Consider the following 20,261-nt stretch of genomic DNA (forward strand, 5'->3'; position numbering starts at 1 on the left):
TTTGAGACGGGGACTCATTTTAGGAGTCTCACATGGTTCTGTTTCCTTGCTTACTCAGCTTCTCAGATTAAAAAAGAATCCATTAAAGGAATCTTTTTTTCTTCTATACCATGTACCAAGTAGGTTCTGTAGGTTGACTGAGATGTTTGGTGTATGAAAGGGAAGATTCTGGAGTTCATGTTCACTTGGTCTTTTGGCACATTCACTCTACTTACCTGCCTCTCTCATTTTAGCAGCATCATTCTGGCCTGCAGAGGAAGAACTTTGACTTGGAAGAATTTTGACTAGAAGTAAAAATTAAGTGCTAAATTTTTTTCCCCCTGTTGAGATCCCATTTGTTTATTCTTTCCTGTATGGAATTCTATGCAGCAGAAAGAAAGAAGGAACTCCTACCATTTAGGACAGCGTGGATGGAGCTGGAAAGTATTGTGCTAAGCGAAATAGGCCAGGCGGTAAAAGACAAATACCATATGATCTCACCTTTAACAGGAACCTAATCAACAAAACAAACAAACAAGCAAAATATAACCAAAGACACTGAAATTGGGAACAGGCTGACAGTGGCCAGAGAGGAGAGGGGAGGGAGTTTCAGGGGAAAAAGTTAGGGTTTGCAGGAACAAGTATAAAGGACACATGGACAAGTATAAAGGACACATGGACAAGTATAAAGGGGTGGGGGTGGAAACAGGAGGGAGGTGGGGAGGGCTGGGGGGTTGGACTGGGGTGGAAGAAAAAGGCAGAAAGCTGTACTTGAACAACAATTAAAATTTAAAAAAAAATTAAGAATAAAGCTACTTTATGACTCAGAAAAAAATTTTTTTTCTCCCTGCATCCTCTAATATGGTTTTCTCAGCTTTGGTTGGGGACTCAGGAGACTCTAGATAGAGGTGATGGTTCCCTTTTCTCCCTGAAACAAAACTTATGCTGAAGAACCTGGTGGGATCCTTTTCTGTGTCAGCTTTCAATGTCTCTCTGTTGAATTACCTCCCTGCTCGCTGGGCTTGGTTTGCCCCTCTTATTTGCTATGGTGCCATGGCCTGGTTACAAGTAAGAAGAGTCGCTTTCATGGAGTTATTTTGGGGTTTGGCATTGGCCCAGGATTTGACTTGGTAGACTTAAGGGCTGATACTATACCAGTGGCTTCCCCTCCTCCTCCTCCTGCAGGGCTGAAAGCAAGACCTGTTCTTTGCTGTCCTGCAGAGAACACAAAATACAGTTCAAAGTGGAAATCAAGGGAATCCCAGATTTCAGACTCCTGCAATTCCTTCCTGTTCTCTGCCTCAACACACACCTTTTTCAGTTTGTTGTTGCTCCCTCATTTCAGATATGATTTTCTTTCCTAACCATCCCCGACCCCTGGCACCTTTGTTGCTTGTGATTGCAATGCACACATTTGTGTTCACCTGTGCACTTTCACTCTGCCCTCTGTTTTGGGTTCCCATTGAGGCTCACCAAGGATGCCTGGCCCAGCTGTGAGCATTGCATATTGCAACAGGACCCATCTCAAGCTACTATTTCTGTGACACCTTTTCCTTTATTCCCACTTTGGCCCTCTCCTAAGAACTGAAGGAGCTATCTAGTGTCGGCAGGACTGAAGCAAATCATTCTGTGGCCACTATTGTGAGGATGCCAGATTGCATTATCCAGAAATAGACAACTTGGTTCTTAATCTGAAGAGGGCCCTACTGGATTGCATTCTCAAGCACCTGAGTTCTGTTCTGCACCTACTGGGTGTATCCTTTAAAAAAAAAGGAGTATGCCTTCCACACTATAACCTTTATGCCCTTCTCAGAGCCTTTCTTGCCCTCAGTTGTATTTGCTAGACATTCTTCATTTTTGAGTTTGTATCTTAAAATATTACTGGAACTTAGTGCTTAGTCCCTGAGGGACTTGAACTCACGTGGGCTGTCTGGCTCATGGCCTGTAACACAGATCTCCCAACCCAAGGACACTTACCAAAAAAATTATTCAACTGTGTTCCTTTCTTTTCCTAGTAATAAATGAAACTGTCTTGTCTGTTAGAGTCACCTGCACATCCTAGGATCTCTCTTCTGACTGTAATCCCTCCTTGCTCTTTTCTCTGTGCTGTTCTGATGTTGTGCCTGGTAATGCTTGGGCTCTCTCACTTCAGGGAAGTGTGGTTGCAGAGAAGGGGCAGTTGGTTGGCTCATTAGAGATGTGGGGTTTTCTGGCCACAATGCGTAGCTTTTATTTTTGTTTCTCCTTGGCCTCTGTCAACTTTCTTTTCATGTTTTTCAAGTTGTACTATGTACATTAGGGAAGAAAACTAATCAAGCACTTTGCTTTAACTCTAAGAGGTAAAATCCTTATGAGTGTTTGCTTCCAGTGACTCCATTTCATGTGCTCATGTTTATTAATCTCTGGTCTTTCCCCCTTCCCTCTCTGTTTCCTCTTCTCCCTTCTTACAGGTGTTGGGGGTGTGGGCCTGATAGGATGAGAATAGGAGGATGCTGAAGAAATTTTTTTAAAAACCACTTCGATGAAAGAGAGCCAACATTGTATGAAGTTTGTGACATTGAAAAGTTGAGGATGAAGAAAAGGGCTGGCCCTGGCTGGTGTGGCCCAATTGGTTGGAGCATTGTCCTATGACTGGTTCAATTCCTGGTCAGGGCACATGCCTGGGTCACAGGTTAAATTCCCAGTCCAGCACGTACGATCTCCTGTCCAGGTGCATACGGGAGACAACTGATCAACGCATTTCTCTCACTTTGACGTTTCTCTCTCTTTGTTCCTCTCTAAAATACAATGAAAAAGTGTCCTTGGTGAGGATAAAAAAAAAGACTGATAATTCCTTTTTATTCTTCTCTCTGTGTTTTGTATACTAGTCAAAGTTCATTTTGATAAATAATAGAAACTCACTTGGTTAAACTTAAGCAGAAAAAGAATTTATCAAATGGTAATTAACAGAACTAACAGAACGATGAAGGACCGAGCTCTGGCAGAAAACCAGGGACAGGCAAGGAAAAGGAACAGTTTGCGTAGGACATTACCCCATCCTTCTGCCATTAATCACTCGACGTTCCAATGGGGGCTGTCAGTGAGGAGTCCTCAGCGGCCCCCATGCTCTCATGCCAGTCCCTGCAAGTTTGGTGTGGAGCATCGGGTTGGCTGCTAGTAAGTCATGTGCCTACACTCTAGGTGCCATGGTATTGGGAGGGAATATTTGCTAGCTGATAAAGATTTTTTGTTTGTAGTTTAATGCAAATCACAGAGGCCATCAGTAAAGACATTTGGTCTGTTGATTTGTATAGTTAAGCAAAAGATGCCTGTTAATCCACTGAAACCCAGTTGGTACCAGTTGGGAGCTAATTTAACTGAATGCTTTGTGGATTGTCCACTCATTCTAAAAAGACCTGAAGCAACAAACAATTTTGGACCAAATACCTCTCTTAGATTCTTAAAATGACCTTTTCTGTAGTTCCTCCCTCCTGCAAGGACATTGCTGCAGCTTGGTACTTACCCCATAGCATTGTATTTGGTGCCATTATCTGAAATGCATGCATGTTTCACATGTTAGGCCCTTTCCTTCTGTTTCCAAATGCTTCTGTACCTACTATATCTCTGTGTGAACTACAAAACAAACTTGGAGGAACTTGGATTTTGTGAAATGCTTCACCCCACCTCAACAAAATGACATCTGTGAATTTGGGAGAGCTTTTTGAGTAACCATCAGACAAACCTGAATTGTGGCGGACATTGAGCACGTCCTCCACGTTACACTGATGGTAACATGCCTCGGTCGAGGACAGCCCAGCTTGGTGCCGTTTCGTTCTTCTGGGTTGGGGGCCCCTTGCTGAAAGGGGCTCTGTCCCATCAAGGAACCTATGGTTTCAAGACTTAAACGTCTTTGTTGGAACTTGCTTTGGAAGAGTTGCTTGTGCTGCCACCTTGAAAAGAAAGTTTCTCTGTACTTTCAGCTGGGGGTGGAGGGCGGCCGTGAAAGGGGGTTCGTTGGCAGTTGAGTTCCACCAATGTTTTCTCAAGCCGAGACTGAGCCCCATTCATCCTCATGCCTGTGTGTGGCTCCGAAGGGGCCAGCCAGGCAGCTCGAAGTCTGCATTGAGAACTTGATCCCCTAATGTAACGATTAAATTTTAGTAAGTGAAATAAAAATGTTTCAGAAAAAGAGAGAGAGGGAGAGAGAAAGAAAGAAAGTGCAGAACAATACTTGTTTTATTTAACCATGAAGAGTTTCTGACAGCAGCCCCCTTCCCCACAGGATATGAGAACTCTCGGTCCACTGCAGCCCTCCTGCCCCAGGGACCGTGCAGCAGAATTAGGCTGGGGGTGGGGGATTCTAATGTAAACAGAGACCCTGAAGTCCTAGAGTCAGCTCCCCCTTCTTTCTCCTGTCTCCCCTTCTCTCTTGCCACCTCACCCCCAGCCCCACCTCTCCAGACAGGCACACACAGAACACTGAGCAACTTCAGGTTCAGGCTGGAGGAGAATAAAGGTGCTTTGTGAAGGGAAGCAAAACATTCCTGGGGGAGGTGAGGGGCCTGGGGCATGAATGTGCCCTCAGTCTGGGCTGATGCTGCACACCCTGCTCCCTCTCCTAGCGCACCCAGGAGGGAGGTGGAGGGAGGAGGGCCCAGCCCCCAGCCAGGAAGCTCTGGGCGTGGGCAGGGCTTGTGGGAATGATTTCATTGGAAAGGCCTGCAATATTTTTTCCCCTCCCGTGTGTGGTTCTTGGAGAAAGTTGGAGGTGGTGGTGATTTCAGTCGCCTTGGCCGCGGGGAGCAGGAGCTGAGCAGAGGCACACGGCCGAGCATGCAGGCAGTCCAGCTCTGGGCTCTTCGGCCATGCCTGCGGCCGGCCGCTGCTTCCCGGCCCAGGCCCACCTTCATCTGCGCACCTCTTCCTCCCCCTCACTCCACCCCACTCCAAAACCTATTTGGGTCCTCAGTGCTCAGGGTTCTTTTTCAGTTTTTCTTTTTTTGGAAAAGACTTTTGAGGAGAGCAGATGCCACCTAAGGCCCCACTGTCTCCTCTAAAAAGAGCCCAAATGTGGAAACGAATTGTTGGCATTTTTAACTTTTATCTATCAATATATTTTTAACCAGCAGCTTTTTTTAACCTGTGTGTTCTGCTGTGTTTCTTGTGTTTAGTCTTCGAGTGCTTCAACCGACCATGACCCGCTGGGCCCCCTTCCTCCTGGCTGGGGTAAGTACTGAGACCTACCTACTCTGTGCCCTCAGTGTCCCTCAACTGATGCTCTCCCTGCGTGTCCTCTCCCTGCGAGTCTTCCTTATGCCCCTCCCTTCGTTTCTCTTTTCACTTCTCTCCCGCACACTGTCTGGGGATGCCCAGCCAGAACAGTGAATTGCAGGCAGTGGAGCCAGAGGCTGGGAAAGTTAATGGAGTTCCCCTGAGCTGCTGTAGCATCACCTGCCATAGATGAAGGAAGGTGTCCCTATGAAAGAAGTCCCTAAGTGGCTGTGATACTGTTGGGTTTTGGTCCTGACTTTCAAGGTCTCTACTCAACCATCATCCTATCAATAAGACATTTTGATGCTGGCTGATTCCGAGATACATTTGTTTCGGGTCTGTGGCTATGTGATAGAAAGGGGCCACTTTACCAAACCTTTATTTACAGCTGAGATGTTGGAGGACTTCAACCTAATTTTGACTAATGGAAGCCACTTTTTTGGTGGTGGGGGACACAGCTATGAAATGGCCAGAGGCAAGCCTGCTGAGCACCGGGTGGCGACTCCGTGAAAGTACATCATTGCTAGTTAATAGCACCGCATGGATTCTCCTTGTCATATGCAGCTGCCTCTTACTTATTTTCAGCCCCTGGTGTGATTTGCAAGAATGAGTTAGCACGATGGACATCTATGACTTGAAGGGAACCACAGAATTTATGGCTATTCTGGGAAGGAGTGGCCCTGCAGATAGGGGTCTTTAGAGACGGTGAGACTCGGGGCTTTCTGTAGCTCTCTGAGCGGGGCCAGGCTTTTGTTCAATAGGCCAGAGTTCCTGGAGCTAAAGAGGGCCGTTTTTGCTGGAATCGGTACGTGTCGGGTTAATGGATTGGTCAGGTGAGCAGAAGGCAGTAAATGCTGGTTTGGTGGTGTTCACAGATGGTATTAAGTTGGGCAGGGTTGTGCTCCCCAGAGAAGATGGAGAATGACAATGATAGGATGAGCGTCTGATACTCTTGGTGCAGACACAACTACTCCCTGGTAGTAATTTATGAGGTTGCGTCAACCCCTTTGGACCTGCAGGGTATAAGTTAGTGAATTACCACTGTGTTCCAGAGCACTCACAGGACCTCCTAGTCCTTGAGTGGGATAGATCAGTTAGGGAGGCCTCCACACAATTCTTGATTTTCTGCTAGGGAATCCCTCATGCATGCAGAGGATCCACCTTGCTCCCTGAGCTGATGAAAGCTCATTGCTGTCTCAGAGATGGGCAGCAAGTCAGATGTGAGAGAGTCCAACGTAGGGTCCCCTTCTAGATAGGGGGAGACTCAACAAACTAAACCAGAATTGTACTGCTGTTTGGCAGCCAGTGGACGCTGTGACCTAGAGCGGGGGACCTGGAGTCGTACCTTTGTCTGCAGAGTCAAGCAATGTATGTCTGTACCGGTTTTGCTAAGTGTTGGTCACCAAATAGGAACAACTATAAGGACTTGTAAACAGCTCCCAGAAGCCAAGTGTGAACTATTTGAGGTGGGAATAGGAGCCATGGTTGGCGTCAGTGCTGTTCACGAAGGATGAGGAAAACACACAGAACGATAATGGCATGTGACTGAGAAGAAGGAACATCTGGCCGAGGGCCAGGGAACCTTCCTAATCAAGTCCTTCGTGTTTTGCGTTGGCTTCTCCAGGGCTGGGGCAGGGCCACCTGCCCAGGGAGAGTTAAGATTGAACAGAAAGAGCAGCAAAACTAAATGAGAATCACATTGAGCTTGAGCCTGCTGTCAGGTCTACTGTGTCCTCCTGCTCAGTCCTGTGTCCCTTTCTGTTCCTCCATGAGACATCCCATGGTCCCCCCTCAGCATCAGCTCAGGGGTCAGGACATCTCACTTTAGATCCACATCTCCTCAGCTGCCCTCACCCTGGGCACATGACTGAATGTTTCAGAGTCCATTTCTTCCCGAATGAGGTTGAGCTAGATGCTCTTAAGGACTCTCTCAGCCCCCAAACTATGAAACTGTGTGCAGCAACGCAGTTCCAGTGGACCATGAGGGCCTCCGCCCCCACGCCCTATGCAGGGAGCAGTGCCAGAAACCAGGCACAGGCCCGAGACGAGCCGGACAGATCCCCCAGCCTGGCGGTTAGTGTTGGCCGTGGCCTTTGGCAGAGCAGATGTGGAAGATCTAGTTCAAAGCAGAAGCTTCTGGCCGGGAACAGCCCCTCTCTCCCCTCAGATCCCTCTTGGGAAGCCTGTCTTCTGTGGGACAGTCCCACAGCTGTCTGGAGGTGGTGGTAGCTCTGTAGCAATTCTGGGCACCTTCTTTTTTTCCTTTCCCTTTGTTTGCACTTTTGAAATGCTCATCAAGTAATGGATACTGGGTAAGGCAAACAGACCTAGCCCCTGGGTTGATACTGAAAATGTTGCAGCCTTATACTGAGGCGATGGGGCTGGGCCTCCCAGTTCTGCTTCTTTATACTTTCTGGTTTCCCTGTAGCTTCTGGAACATGTTACTTTTATTTCTTCAATTTTGCCGTGTCATTGTAAGTGAGAGAGGGCCATTAGCATCATCTTTTTTTAAGAGAGAAACAGATTTAAAGGCTCAGGAACTTCTTGGGAAAGGTGGCCTGTCTTGGGTTCAGAGCCTTGACCTTAGTTTTACTTTCCATCCACCCAGAGCTCATGGGGTGACTCTGTTAACCTCTTTCAAGGTCCGAATCCCCAGCTAGAATTGGGTCTGCCCCTGAAGCCTGGACTCCCTCCCTGGAGGACACCAGAGCCACCATCAGTGCACCTAGTAAAGGTTGTCCAGAGAGTAAAGGTTGTCCGGAGAAGAGCAGGAGTGCCTGAGCTCCCCCAAACACTGCTCTGTCTAGAAGCACACACTTAGGTGTAAGAACAAGATGGGTGTTTGAAGTGCCACTGTCCTTGGCATTTATTTGTGCATGTGCAATGTAGAGCTTTTGCTGGGATGTGAGAGTTTTAGAACAAAACTTTGCCTATAAGCAGGAAAAAAAGAGACAAAGTACATGCTATGCGGGCTCTGAGCACTGATCAGAGAGGTATGAGGGAAAACACAACCCTCACAGGGGCCTGGGTCACTGCTTCCTGTGGGCAGAGTGGTGGCGGGACCAGAGACCAGCTGTCACAGACTCTGTGGGGGTAGGGGCTTGCGGGAGGCTGTCGGTGCCTCCACTTTTGCACACAGCTGGATGCAATTACGCCTCAGGAGGTGGTTTCAGCTGGGCTGCTCCCCCTCCATGTTGCCACACTGCCCCCTCCCTCCAACCAGCCAGCCAACCAACCAACCAACCAAAGATAGTGCTTGATCGAGTTAGAAATGTGTCTGTCCCTCCCCCACTCCCCAGTAGGGAAAGATTCTCTTTGTCCATTTTTGCCAATGACAGATGTGTGTGTGTGCTGGGCTTTTACTGGTTAAACTTCTCTAATGGGTTAAGAACAGGGCCAGAAAGTCGGACCCAGCACATGGAAAGGGGCACCCTGAGGGGAGAGAACGTGGCTCAAGATATCTCAATCTGATTGTCCTATTTTCCTACTTCTCCCTGGCAGAGAAGAGACAGGACAACGGACGGGTGTATTACGTGAACCATAACACACGTACTACCCAGTGGGAGGACCCTCGGACCCAGGGGTAAGGACTGGGGCTGGGAGGGGGCTGGGCCCTGTGCAGCTCTGGCATTGGCTGAGTGGTCTTGGACTGCATTTATCCTCTGTGGCCACACAAGTGCCTGGAGACCCTCATGACATAGCTTTAAAGTGGCTCCTTAAATTGATCTTCCTGGTAGGTGGAGAGTGGCCTGAAGGGTCTCTGTGCTGATTGTGCAAGCTGCTGAGAGTGTGATTTCACCCTGTACTCACCCTGTACACCCTGTACTCCCAGAAGCTAGTCCGGTCTAGGGCAGTTGGTGCCTCAGGATTACTGGTGGCCGCTCAGTCCATGGCCATGGACACCTTGGGCTGATTCCTTAGCCTTGGGACAGTAAATGACCTCTCTCTTCTGCAGAACAGTTCTCATGACTTAAGTGTACCAGCTACATTTCCTCAAGGCCCTTGCTTTTCCTCAAAGGCTTTACAGAGCCTGGGTGACAGCAGAGCAAAAGGAGCACAGTGGGGACCCTGGCCTTCTAAGCACAGCCCAGAAGGTGAGGCTAGTTTTTAACTCCCCTCTTCCCGTGTCTCCAGGATGATCCAGGAGCCAGCTCTGCCCCCAGGATGGGAGATGAAGTACACCAGCGAGGGGGTGCGCTACTTTGTGGACCACAATACGCGCACCACCACCTTTAAGGATCCTCGCCCAGGGTTCGAGTCAGGGTAAGGACTTTGCACAGGCAACAGCAGTGTCTTAGCACCAGAGTTTATCTGCTTTCAACTGTACTTACTGCCCTCTAGTGGCCAATTTCCATGCCAGGTTAGCAGGGCTGGGGAGGGAAGGGGCCACCCTATTTATTTATTCAGAATAACACCAGTGGTCTCTCGGTGTCTGTCTGTCTGTCTGCCTGCCTGTCTGTCTGTCTCTCAAAGCAAGATTCTGGCTTTGTTTCTAGTTTTTCTTTTTACTTCTTAAATCTGCCAAAGATTTTAATGGCAGTCACCTCCTTTCTTTCATTCCTTACCTTACTGGTCTGTAATATAACACCACCTTTCTGAAGGGCTAACAGGCACCTTGCTAATTTTTGAGAAATCACACAGATTCCAGATCATCTTTGCTCTTCCCAGGACGAAGCAAGGTTCCCCGGGTGCCTATGATCGAAGTTTTCGGTGGAAGTATCACCAATTCCGTTTCCTCTGCCATGTAAGTTCTGGCGCCGGGCCCTCCCCTGCAGGTTGGGGTCGCAGGGTTATTTCAGCACGATTTCTCAGCCCAGAAATTTCTCAACCAGACTGCTGTCTGGTCAGGTGGGGGAAGGCCCCTGTCTAACCCCGAGCAATTGTTGGGTGTTGTCTCCAGGAAGCCCGTTCATATGTCTAGGAACCAAGCTCTTCTGTCAGCCCAGGATAGAGGAGACCAGACTGAATAATTACCTCCTGAGGTCTGAATCAAGGTTTTTTTTCCTTTCTTTTCAGTCAAATGCCCTCCCCAGCCACGTGAAGATCAGCGTTTCCAGGCAGACACTTTTTGAGGATTCTTTCCAACAGGTTAGAAAATAATTGTGTTGTCTTAGACCAGAGGCAGACAAAAGGCTTCCTGCCGTCACCCCATCTTCTGTTATGTGGCCTGCTGAACCCACACAGCAGAGTGTCCAAGACCTGGGCCTTGGGGAGCGCTGTCCACCAAAAAGCAGACCCTGGAGCCCCCTCAGCCTGCCATGGAAGGCAGAGTGGCAGGCTGGCCACAATGCTGTGTCTCCCCAGATCATGAACATGAAGCCCTATGACCTGCGCCGCCGGCTCTACATCATCATGCGTGGCGAGGAGGGCCTGGACTACGGGGGAATTGCCAGGTGAGCTTGGCACCCCACTTCTCCAGGCTACTGGGCACGTGGCCAGAAAGCTGCCTCCTCCTTGCTCAGATTAATTGCCAGTGCTCTTATGCTTCTTCGGGAGCGGGCACCGGTATGGCCAGTTCAAATGGTATCAGAGCAGTGTCCCAGGGTCCCCTACTGGGCTGGGCACTAACCCTGTAGTTACTGGGTTATGGGGAGGCTGGGCGCTCCGGGGGAAGGGCCCAGGACAATGGCTCTTTTACCAACCAATATGTCATTGTTTTTATACTTTAATAACCAGTCTGGCTGCACCGTGGGTAGTGGCTAAATATTGGTGCCATGTGGTTGTTTATTAAAATCAGCTCTGGGCTACTCCTAGTCTTAAGGCAGCTGGAGCATGTTACGTTGAGCATCTTGGTGTGCACCTGACAGGTATATGCTGTGTCACAGTCCAAAAGGCCTTGATCGGTACTCAGCTGCATGTCATGGGCACAGGGTCAATAAAATTCAAACAGCTGGCACAACCCTCCAAAGAGACCAAAGCATTGTCTTGCCCTCACCACAGTCTCCCTACAAAAGTTACAGACTCTGGCAAAACGTTGCCTTGGACGATGGAGCTGAAGGGCCCCCGGCAGAGAGAACGCGTATCTTATACTGTGGTGGTCGCTCAGCTCACTCACCTCTCACGGAGTGGGGACGTCTTGCTTGGTGTTGGGTTAACTCACTGCTGGCCCTCTGTTCGTTGGTGGCTTAGCTCTCTGTGTTGGCCCTGGTGGATCGATGGCTCTTTCTCCCATGGTGACTGTGGTGACCTCCTCTCCAGGCTCTGCTTGGTGGGCTTCTGGTGTGGCTCCCGCCCTGTGTGTGTCTGTCTCTCTGTGTCCTGCCAGTGGTTTTACCCTATGGTAGGTTACGTCATGCTGTTCTACCACAGGGTAGAACCACGGACAGGATACCGGGGCACCCTCTGCATCGAAGGACTCCTCGTCTGCCTGGCCACAAACAGCCCAGCAGCCAGGGACTGGCCCCGTTGGGATGTCCCCCTGCTGGTTTAAGTGAAGCCCAAAAGGACTCTGAATTCTGGTTGGGGGCTTGTTCCTAGGGTGCAAAGAGATGCAAAGGCGTGGGTGTTGGTTCAGATGAATCTGCGGAAGTATGAGAAAAGGTCTGGTAATGAGGTCTGGGGTGAGGGAAGGGCAGAGTGCAAGGGAGGTAGGCACCTGCAGCAGGAGTGAGGTTTATAATCTACAGACTGCATGGGTTACAGAGTTCATGCATCAGGAGTTAGGAATGTATTACCATATATTCATTCATATTATGCTGCCTGTTCAGGTAGGGTGGAAGCAGGGTGGCTGCTATTTATACAGTACCTTTGGAAGATTTAGAAAAAGATGCCCTTTGTCAAGACACTTCCATGTTGGAAAATGCTCACAATATTCTGGCTTTATCAGGAAAAAACAGCTTGGCTGCTAGTTGCAGGAAAATTATTACAATAAATGTGCAAATCTGTGATATTTTACCATAGTACCCTTATGTAGTGCACAGCCTACATAACTGTGCATGGTGGCCCCAGGGTACAAGGAGCCCCTTTGCCATTAAGATGTTCTGGATGTCAGATGTAAAGTCCTGCAACGAACCCACCTCCTGGGAGCTGACACGCACCCAGGCACGCTCACTTTCCTGAGTGTCATCATCAAGTGTGATTGTCGTCCTCCTTCGCCCTAGCTCTGGCCCCACCCTGTTCCCTGACCAGCTGTTAATGCAGGTTAGCCCCGGGGCTGATCCCTGGGGAGGTAGACTCCCCAGTACATGAGTTTCCAAAATAGCTGAAAGAGGACGGCAGAGGAGAGCGGCACCTCCAATGCGGGTGTGCAGGGAAGGGTCCATTGGTCCTGTTTTTTCTCCCTTCTCTCACAGAGAGTGGTTTTTCCTCCTGTCCCACGAGGTGCTCAACCCCATGTATTGTTTATTTGAATACGCTGGGAAGAACAATTACTGCCTGCAGATCAACCCCGCCTCCTCCATCAACCCCGACCACCTCACCTACTTCCGCTTTATTGGCAGATTCATTGCCATGGTAAGATTCATTGCCGTGTGTTCTCCAGGGGTGTGACAGCCAAGGAGGCCAGGACCTACAACACCAATAGCAGTCCCACCCTTATCCTCACAGAACTCCTAACTAAAAATGCAAAAAGCTAGAGGGTTCTGGAGATAGTTCAGAGTTCTCTCAGTGCCCATGCAGGGGCCTGGCGAGGTTTTCTGCATGTGGATTTGTGGAGAACTTGTCGAGCAAAAAGCCATGGCCCCCGAGTCATGGGCTTCACTTAACATTCACGGGTGTTCCGTTGAGGGTGTTGGGGTGACGGGGCTGAGCACTAGTATAACTGCCCACCTGCTGCCCATCTCTTGGGGGTGCCACTGTCTGTCACAGGGTGGGGGCAATTGGGAGTGTCCTACTGTGGCACTCAGGCCTCTGTCGGGGGATTTGGAATCTGCAGTAGCTTAAAACAGAGCCCTCCCAGACCAGTTGGCGGACGATGTGGGAGGCATTTGTCAGGAGCTGGGTGAAGTCGGGAAGGGGGAGTTTCACACGTTATCTGTATTTATCTGGAAATAGGAACATAATGTGAGTAGGGAAGGGGTCACATCACATGCATCCTGTTGTGTATCTCCTGAGTGTGGAGAACCAGGACTGAGGACAGGAGCCCATGGGAGCCACAGTGCCACTGCCATATTTGGTAGTTTGAGACGTTTCACTTCTAACTTTCCTTTGTCCTGTTCCCCTTTCAGGAGGACCCAGGGCCCAAGAGCCCATGACTAAATATGTCCCTTCCCGGGTCTGGAAGTTTTTGGCCAAGGTGTTGGGCTCAGGAAGTAGGCAAAATTTTCCCAGGTCTAGCAGCCGACAGAACAGGCCAGTAAAACTCTAGACTATTACTCACCACTGGCTCGCCAGTGCTCGCTGTCAGCGGCGTCTGCATTATTTTTGGCTGCCTATGCTGCCCAGCTCTGAGTGTCAGTGAGTCAGGGCTGCCACCAGGCGCTGGGCTGACCAAGTCTTCTCTGTGAGTGTGGGGCACATCTTTGCTAGAGCAGGGAGCCGGCAGGCAGGTGTGCTGGGCAGGCAGCAGGCCTGGAGGTGGGTTCCTGAGTGGGCCAGCTCTGCTCCATCCCTGTGGTCTGTAGGTGAGAAAACCGTCTGTCCCCAGGGTTCTAGTCAGGACAAAGAGTGTTGCTTATTTCCCAGACCTTCCCTTTGGGCCCCTGGGGTAGCTGAATGCCAAGGTGCTCCCCAGGATGGAGGGCAGCTGGCAGTAGTAACCAGGCTTTGACACAGAGCGTCCTAGAGCCTGCCCCTGGGAACACCAAACCTCTTTGGTGTGTCTTCCTTCCACAGGCTCTGTACCATGGAAAGTTCATTGACACAGGCTTCACCCTCCCTTTCTACAAGCGGATGCTCAACAAGAGACCAACCCTGAAAGACCTGGAGTCCATTGACCCTGAATTCTATAATTCTATCATCTGGATCAAGTGAGTTCCCTTGCATGCCCCATGTTGGGAGGAGAGGGATCTCTGGTGGCCAGGTAAGTACCCATGGCCTTTATTTACTCTGCTGTAGTGCCCTGTGAGCTCTTACCTACACTCTGTAAGTGCTTGTGGAGGTGCACAGCTTCTCGGTCCTCCTTAGGGCAGCTTTGGAATTCTCTCCTCGCATCAGGGAGCGGGCCGTGCCGCTGCCCCGGAGTCCTGGTCGCCTATGTGTCTTCATGTCCCATGGGCACTAAAACAGAGGTGGCGCAGGATCCAGGGGAGACCCTTTTAAGACAGACATCTTCCCTCTTGTGCTCTCGTGTCCCCAGAGAGAACAACCTGGAGGAGTGTGGCCTAGAGCTGTACTTCATCCAGGACATGGAGATTTTGGGCAAAGTGACAACCCACGAGCTGAAGGAAGGCGGTGAGAACATCCGAGTAACTGAGGAGAACAAGGAGGAGTACATCATGTGAGTCTCGGTGCTGGGGAGACCGGGGTGGAACAGAGACATGGCCAGCTGTTTCTGGGCACCCTCTTCAGCCAGGCCCCATGTGTGGCCCATAGGTCACCAGGGATTGCAAAACCCCCCCTTTTTGCGTGGGCTTCAGTTGGCTGCCCGTGGCTGGTCGCACTGCCCAGAGCTGGGGGAGCCAGAGCCCAAAGCCCTTTTACAGCCCCGTTCGCTCTCTTTTTCCCACGTGGACTTCATGACTGCAGGGCTGAATTTCTCTGAAGAGTCATGAAACGGCGACATCTTTCTTTTCTTTCCCCTAACTGGAAGGATTTCTGTGTCCTGTGTGCTTGATCTCCTCTCTCACGTGTGTGTATGCACATATTCACCTGTGTGCACATTCTTCAGGTCTCTTGGTTCAGTCTGTTAACATCCACACGTCTGACGTTCAGTTGGTGACAGTATAAGGAGGAGGAGGTGGTGGTGATTTCAAAGACCCACGTAACTCTGGGTTGCTGCGAGGTTTAAGAGTTTCTGCTCTGGGGCCAGCAGCAGCCGCTCCTCGCGGCACCGGAAGTCGAGTCAGCCCATTCCTTGCTGCCTGGTGACACCAGCCTCATGGCAGGTCCTGAGCTGCTCCTGGGCAGTGCGTCTCAGGCTCCACTGACAGCCAGCCTTTGTTTTTAGGCTACTGACCGACTGGCGTTTCACCCGGGGCGTGGAAGAGCAGACCAAAGCCTTCCTGGACGGCTTCAATGAGGTGGTCCCCCTGGAGTGGTTGCGCTACTTTGATGAGAAAGAGCTGGAGGTGAGAGCTAAGGTTGTCGGGACCCTGAACCCCTGCCTCTGGGGCGATTCTGCCCTTTGATAGCTTCACTGCGTACCCGTGGAAACACCCAGTAAAACTCCACACTCCCGAGGACGGCAGAAGCAGGGGAATAACTTTGATTTAGGTCCTCACACCCACCCCTCCCTGGGCCCTGGTGTGAGGGGGTCCATGTTCAAGATTTGTGTCATCCATGTGATTAAAATGGCCAGCAGAAATAGTTGACAGTGTTTGGGGTGGTTGCATCTGCTGGTAAGCTGGAGAGACATGGGTGGGGAGGGCCCGGCATTGAGTGGCTGATACCCTTTCCCCTGCAGCTGATGCTGTGCGGCATGCAGGAGATAGACATAAATGACTGGCAGAAGAATACCATCTACCGGCACTACACCAAGAACAGCAAGCAGATCCAGTGGTTCTGGCAGGTGTGTCCTGCCAGCTGTTATTGCAGCCCACCGGAGGAAATGAGATCTGCTTACACTCAAGCCCAAGGATCCTTGTTGTGTTATCGCCTCCCCCATCTTTGACCCTTACCTCGCTGCCCCCCACCCCCTGCCAACTTGCAAAAGGAGATGAGAAACCCAGTTTTGGGACAGTGGCGTTGTTGCAGCTGGGCCGTGCCCAGTGCATTTGACAGGAGTGTCGGTGGTCGGGGGGCAGAGGGTCAGCTCTGAAGGCCGGTGTGCGACAGGGTGCCCGCACACAGGAAGGAACGTTCCCATAGGTTACATAGTTTCCTTCAAGGCAGGTGGAATGGGAAAGCATGTGCTTGGATTCAGAGAAACTGAATGAGCTCGTTATCCTGGATATAGTGAATTGGTTCTTTTATATATGTAGGTCTTGTTGTCATTATCAAGCACAGCAAATACACAAGCAGAGAATAACTATATGTGATATTTTTGGCATAGGTGAAATTCACATACCATAAATTCACCTTGTTAAGCATTTTAAGGTATACAATTCAGTGGCTTTTCACAGTATTGTGCAGCCATCAGACTAATTCCAGAACAGTTTGTCTCTGCCCTGCCGAATAAAAAGCTGTAGCCATTAAGTAGTCACTCCCATTTTTAGTTTATTTTTTAAAGTAGAACTTGAAAGGGAAGAGAATACCTGGCTCGAGTTGTTCCTGAGACAGAGAGACAGCCCATGGACTGTGGAAATGTTCTGTAGACACAGCCTCTTGGAGTAGCTTTGGGGTTTTCCCAGTTGGTAGCTGTCACTCTGTCCATCCCAGCCTTTGTGATCTCAGCCCCAAAGAGCAGAGGTGTGGGAGAGTTACAGGACAGGGTAAAGAGCTGGGCCAGTGGCGTCGCCTGACTGCCTTGACTTTTGGAGTTGCAGGTGGTGAAGGAGATGGACAACGAGAAAAGCATCCGGCTACTGCAGTTTGTTACAGGGACCTGCCGCCTGCCTGTCGGGGGATTTGCCGAACTCATTGGTGTGTCTTCCCTTGCCATGCTGGCACCCCTGGGTGGGGGTGAGGGCAGCTCACAGGGAGGGTAGGATCTAGTGTCTCCCTGGAAGCAAGTCAGTGGGAGGGGCAAGAGGGTCCTGCCTAGGAAGGATCACGCCTGTTGTATAAGGTGCATTTTTCTTTGGATAATAGGTAGCAATGGACCACAGAAGTTTTGCATCGACAAGGTTGGCAAGGAAACCTGGCTGCCCAGAAGCCACACCTGGTGAGCCTGCTGGTTTTACTGGGATGTGGCTGGAACCTCACAGATGTGATGATCCCCTAAGGGCAGCCCAGTGGACAGGGTGACTTTGGGGCCCTGACTCCGGCAACTTTTTGCATGGCCCTGGGGTGTTGGGTGGGAGAGGAGGGCCTCTGATCTTTTGGGAGTTGTAGCAGCAGGTGTGCACTCCGACGGTCACACCAGGTATTAAATCCTGGAACGCTGTTGTTTCAGTAGGCAAAGACTGCTGCGCCAAGTGTCCTCTTGCGCAGTTCCCCATTTTCCCAGCTGCCTGTCCTCCCTCCTAACCTCTCTGTGGTCCAGGAACCTGAGGCATTAAGGCCCAACAGAGCAGGGTCCTTGAAGTCCCTGTTCTAGCATCTCACCAGCTGGTTGGTACTGTGGTCGAGCCACAGTCACGTGAATGCTCTTGACCTCCTTGGCCAGCAGCCCTGACCTTCCCTGACCTTCCACGCTGACTGTATCGTGCCCTCTCTCAACAGTTTCAACCGTCTGGATCTCCCACCATACAAGAGCTATGAGCAGCTGAAAGAGAAGCTGCTGTACGCCATCGAGGAGACTGAGGGCTTTGGACAGGAGTAGCTGAGGCTGTGCCCTCCTGTGTCCCCCCCAGCACACATGTAGTCATGAGTCCTCCCTGCCTGAGAGGCTGCTGGCTGCAGCCCCTGGGAGGCCCCTGCGGATGGTAGCCCTGCGTGGGACCACAGTGTCATCAGGTTGATGGCAGCAGAGCCCAACCTCAAGAGGGCCTGCCCCCTCCTCCGTCCTACCCACTGGTGGCAGTCTGGAATAAAGCCCCTTAGTCGCCTTAGCCCCACCACCCGCTGCAGTTTGGAGGGCTGACCCTCTGCAGAGCTCACACTCCTTCTCCCCTGAGGACAACTGTAGACACGTGTATGTGTGTGCAAGCCCCTGCTGAAGGGCTGCAGCACAAGCCCTGGCCCCTGGGCTAGCGAGGTGAGGAGGAGACTGGCCACTCGGGGTGGCTCTCTGGGTTGAGAAGGCCTAGGGTCTTTGCCAGTATAAGAGGTTCTGTTTCGATAGAACTTTCCCAGTGGCCTGTACAAAATGAAGGTCTGAGAGAGAGGAGCGTTTCCCACACCCAGAGCTCTGGATCAAGACTGTCTTGCTTCCTTCCCTAGCGGGCTCTAGCCACAGGGGTGGAGCAGCAGGCCCCTCTGTCTACTCAGGGCTGGCCAGTTCACTCTTCCCAGCCAGCAAAGGGGTGTGCCAGCTGCTTGGATGTCAGTGGGATGGAAACAGCAAGTCAGACTTTCTTTTCCCTTTACATAAACTTGAAGCATTTTGTGTGTAGGGTTGCTTTGTGTTTTGTTGCTGGTATGCTGCTGTCACGTTCTGTCAAGGAGCTGGTGCACCAGGTGTTGCTGAGACTTGGGGGACTTAGCACCGTTAGTCCAAGAATTTCCCAAACAGCTGCTCCTCTTTGGAACCAGCTTAGCAGTTCTGTGAGCTCAGGCAGGTCGACGTCACAGCAGCCTCATCCCTGAGCCTTGACAAACAGGGAAGGGGTGGTGCCCAGACCCAGACCACCCAACCTTGCTGCCTTTGAGAGAGAAGAACTCCCTTTGCCAGACGTAGTCACTCAGGCTCTAGACCTCCACGTGGGTCCGTTAGTCCCCTGTTGAGAATGAAGAGCACCCCCACCACCCCAGCGCGTGTTCAGTCTGTGTAGAAGTGAGGATTTGCCTGCACACAGGAAACAATGCTCTGGGAAGCCAGCTGGAGGGCCCTGAGCAACTGCACACATCTGCCTTGATTTCTGGAGCCCCCGTGGGGCTCCGTCGTGGACATTCTGCCATGTATTGATATCTTTGGGGTGAACACACTCCTCTGGGATGCTAGAGCGGCAATTGTCCTAAACTCTCCAATCCATCCCCCCAGGGTTCTAGTGCTGAGCACTAGCTGCAGACTAGCTCCAGCTTCCTGGGACCCCAGGCAGGCCCTCAGACCAGTCATGGGCCTTGAGAGGATCGTTTTGTATTCCCAGATCCTCGTCCTTCCCCCTGGCCCAAGGAGGGACTGCCCATGTCCACTGTGTTGGGTGTGCCGATTTGAGTGGCTCAGCTCACTGCAGCTGAGCCCTTTTTCTCCCCTGGAGTTGTTTGCTGTGCTTCCCTGCAGTGTCTCGCCACGTCAGGGGTTAGGGTGTGAGCTGCTGTGCACAGTTGGAAAGCCTTGGGCTCATGTGTGTTCAGAGTATGTTCATGTGCGCATGTGTGTACATATGTGTATATAACAGGTGTCTACAGAATGTCCTTCGGTAGCTCTGGGTTGGTCATTGGATTGTTTTGTAATGCCTCTTGCCACGGCATTGCCATGTTCCTGTGCAATAAACAGTTAACAGCTGTGGGTGGTGGTGGCGTGTTGTCTCCAGAATCACTGTCTGAGGTGACAGGCCTCTGAGCCCCATGGACACTCCAGGTCCAGACTGGGGTGGAAGGTCCATCACTTTGCTGGTTTGGAGAAGAATGTACGTCATTAACCAAGACAGCCACAGTTTTAATGGGTGGCTGAGACCTGGTCCAGGGATCACTGGCTTCAGCCCTTGGTCAGTTCCCTTTTGGCGTCCTCAGCCTCCCCTGACAGGCCTGGGTTTCTCTGAGCAGTTGCTGTGGGACCAGAACACCCAATAGATAAGGCTGCATGTTGAACAGACTCCGGAAACCAAGTCCGGAGTCTGTTTACTCAAGGAAATTCCAGTAGATTCTACCCAGTTGCCCTTCAAAAGGTTCTTGTTTTACTCACAGTCGTTTACTCAAGGAACATCCCAGGTGTGTCTCAGGTTCCATACAATAGCATGACTGATCCTGAGTTCCTGGTCGCTCGAGGGCTCGCCGTCTACTTTCTAAGTCCTTAAGAGTTCAGATGGGACAGGTTACCATGCTGCTGGGTCTCGATGTATTTGACACAAAAGTGACTTTGTCATGGATCAAGTCTTGGCCTGATTGTGCTCCTAAAGGGAGGCAGAGGTGTTTAGAGGAGGTCCTTCCTCTCAGCTGAGTTCACTACCCTGCTGCCCAGATCCAGAGCCTTTTCCACTTGACAGGGTGACGCCATCCTTTGAGAACAATGTTGACTAAAGCCCACGTGCTATACAGATGCCTCATAATAAATTCAAATGACTCCTCACTCT

At 50.8% G+C, this 20,261-nt stretch overlaps 1 protein-coding gene across 4 annotated transcripts in view; it reads left to right on the top strand.

The window, feature by feature from the left end:
• The window catches only part of WWP2 (WW domain containing E3 ubiquitin protein ligase 2), a 176,344-nt gene extending 156,869 nt beyond the window's left edge, over nt 1-19,475 (top strand). For 3 of the 4 annotated variants that reach the window (XM_028534760.2, XM_028534762.2, XM_036012112.1), the window contains exons 11-24: nt 5,130-5,184; nt 8,731-8,812; nt 9,364-9,492; nt 9,898-9,973; nt 10,246-10,317; nt 10,534-10,622; nt 12,522-12,681; nt 14,002-14,135; nt 14,465-14,605; nt 15,275-15,395; nt 15,731-15,835; nt 16,752-16,848; nt 17,017-17,089; nt 17,590-19,474. In XM_028534760.2, the coding sequence (XP_028390561.1) occupies nt 5,130-5,184; nt 8,731-8,812; nt 9,364-9,492; nt 9,898-9,973; nt 10,246-10,317; nt 10,534-10,622; nt 12,522-12,681; nt 14,002-14,135; nt 14,465-14,605; nt 15,275-15,395; nt 15,731-15,835; nt 16,752-16,848; nt 17,017-17,089; nt 17,590-17,689 (1,434 nt within the window). In that variant the 3' untranslated portion in view covers nt 17,690-19,474. Of the gene's footprint in view, nt 1-5,129; nt 5,185-8,730; nt 8,813-9,363; nt 9,493-9,897; nt 9,974-10,245; nt 10,318-10,533; nt 10,623-12,521; nt 12,682-14,001; nt 14,136-14,464; nt 14,606-15,274; nt 15,396-15,730; nt 15,836-16,751; nt 16,849-17,016; nt 17,090-17,589 lie in introns of all 4 variants that reach the window. The other variant, XM_036012113.1, reaches the window with a different exon arrangement.
• The last annotated feature ends 786 nt before the right edge of the window (nt 19,476-20,261 follow it).

Source organism: Phyllostomus discolor, chromosome 12 (assembly GCF_004126475.2).
Source record: "Phyllostomus discolor isolate MPI-MPIP mPhyDis1 chromosome 12, mPhyDis1.pri.v3, whole genome shotgun sequence".
Classification (NCBI taxonomy): domain Eukaryota; kingdom Metazoa; phylum Chordata; class Mammalia; order Chiroptera; family Phyllostomidae; genus Phyllostomus; species Phyllostomus discolor.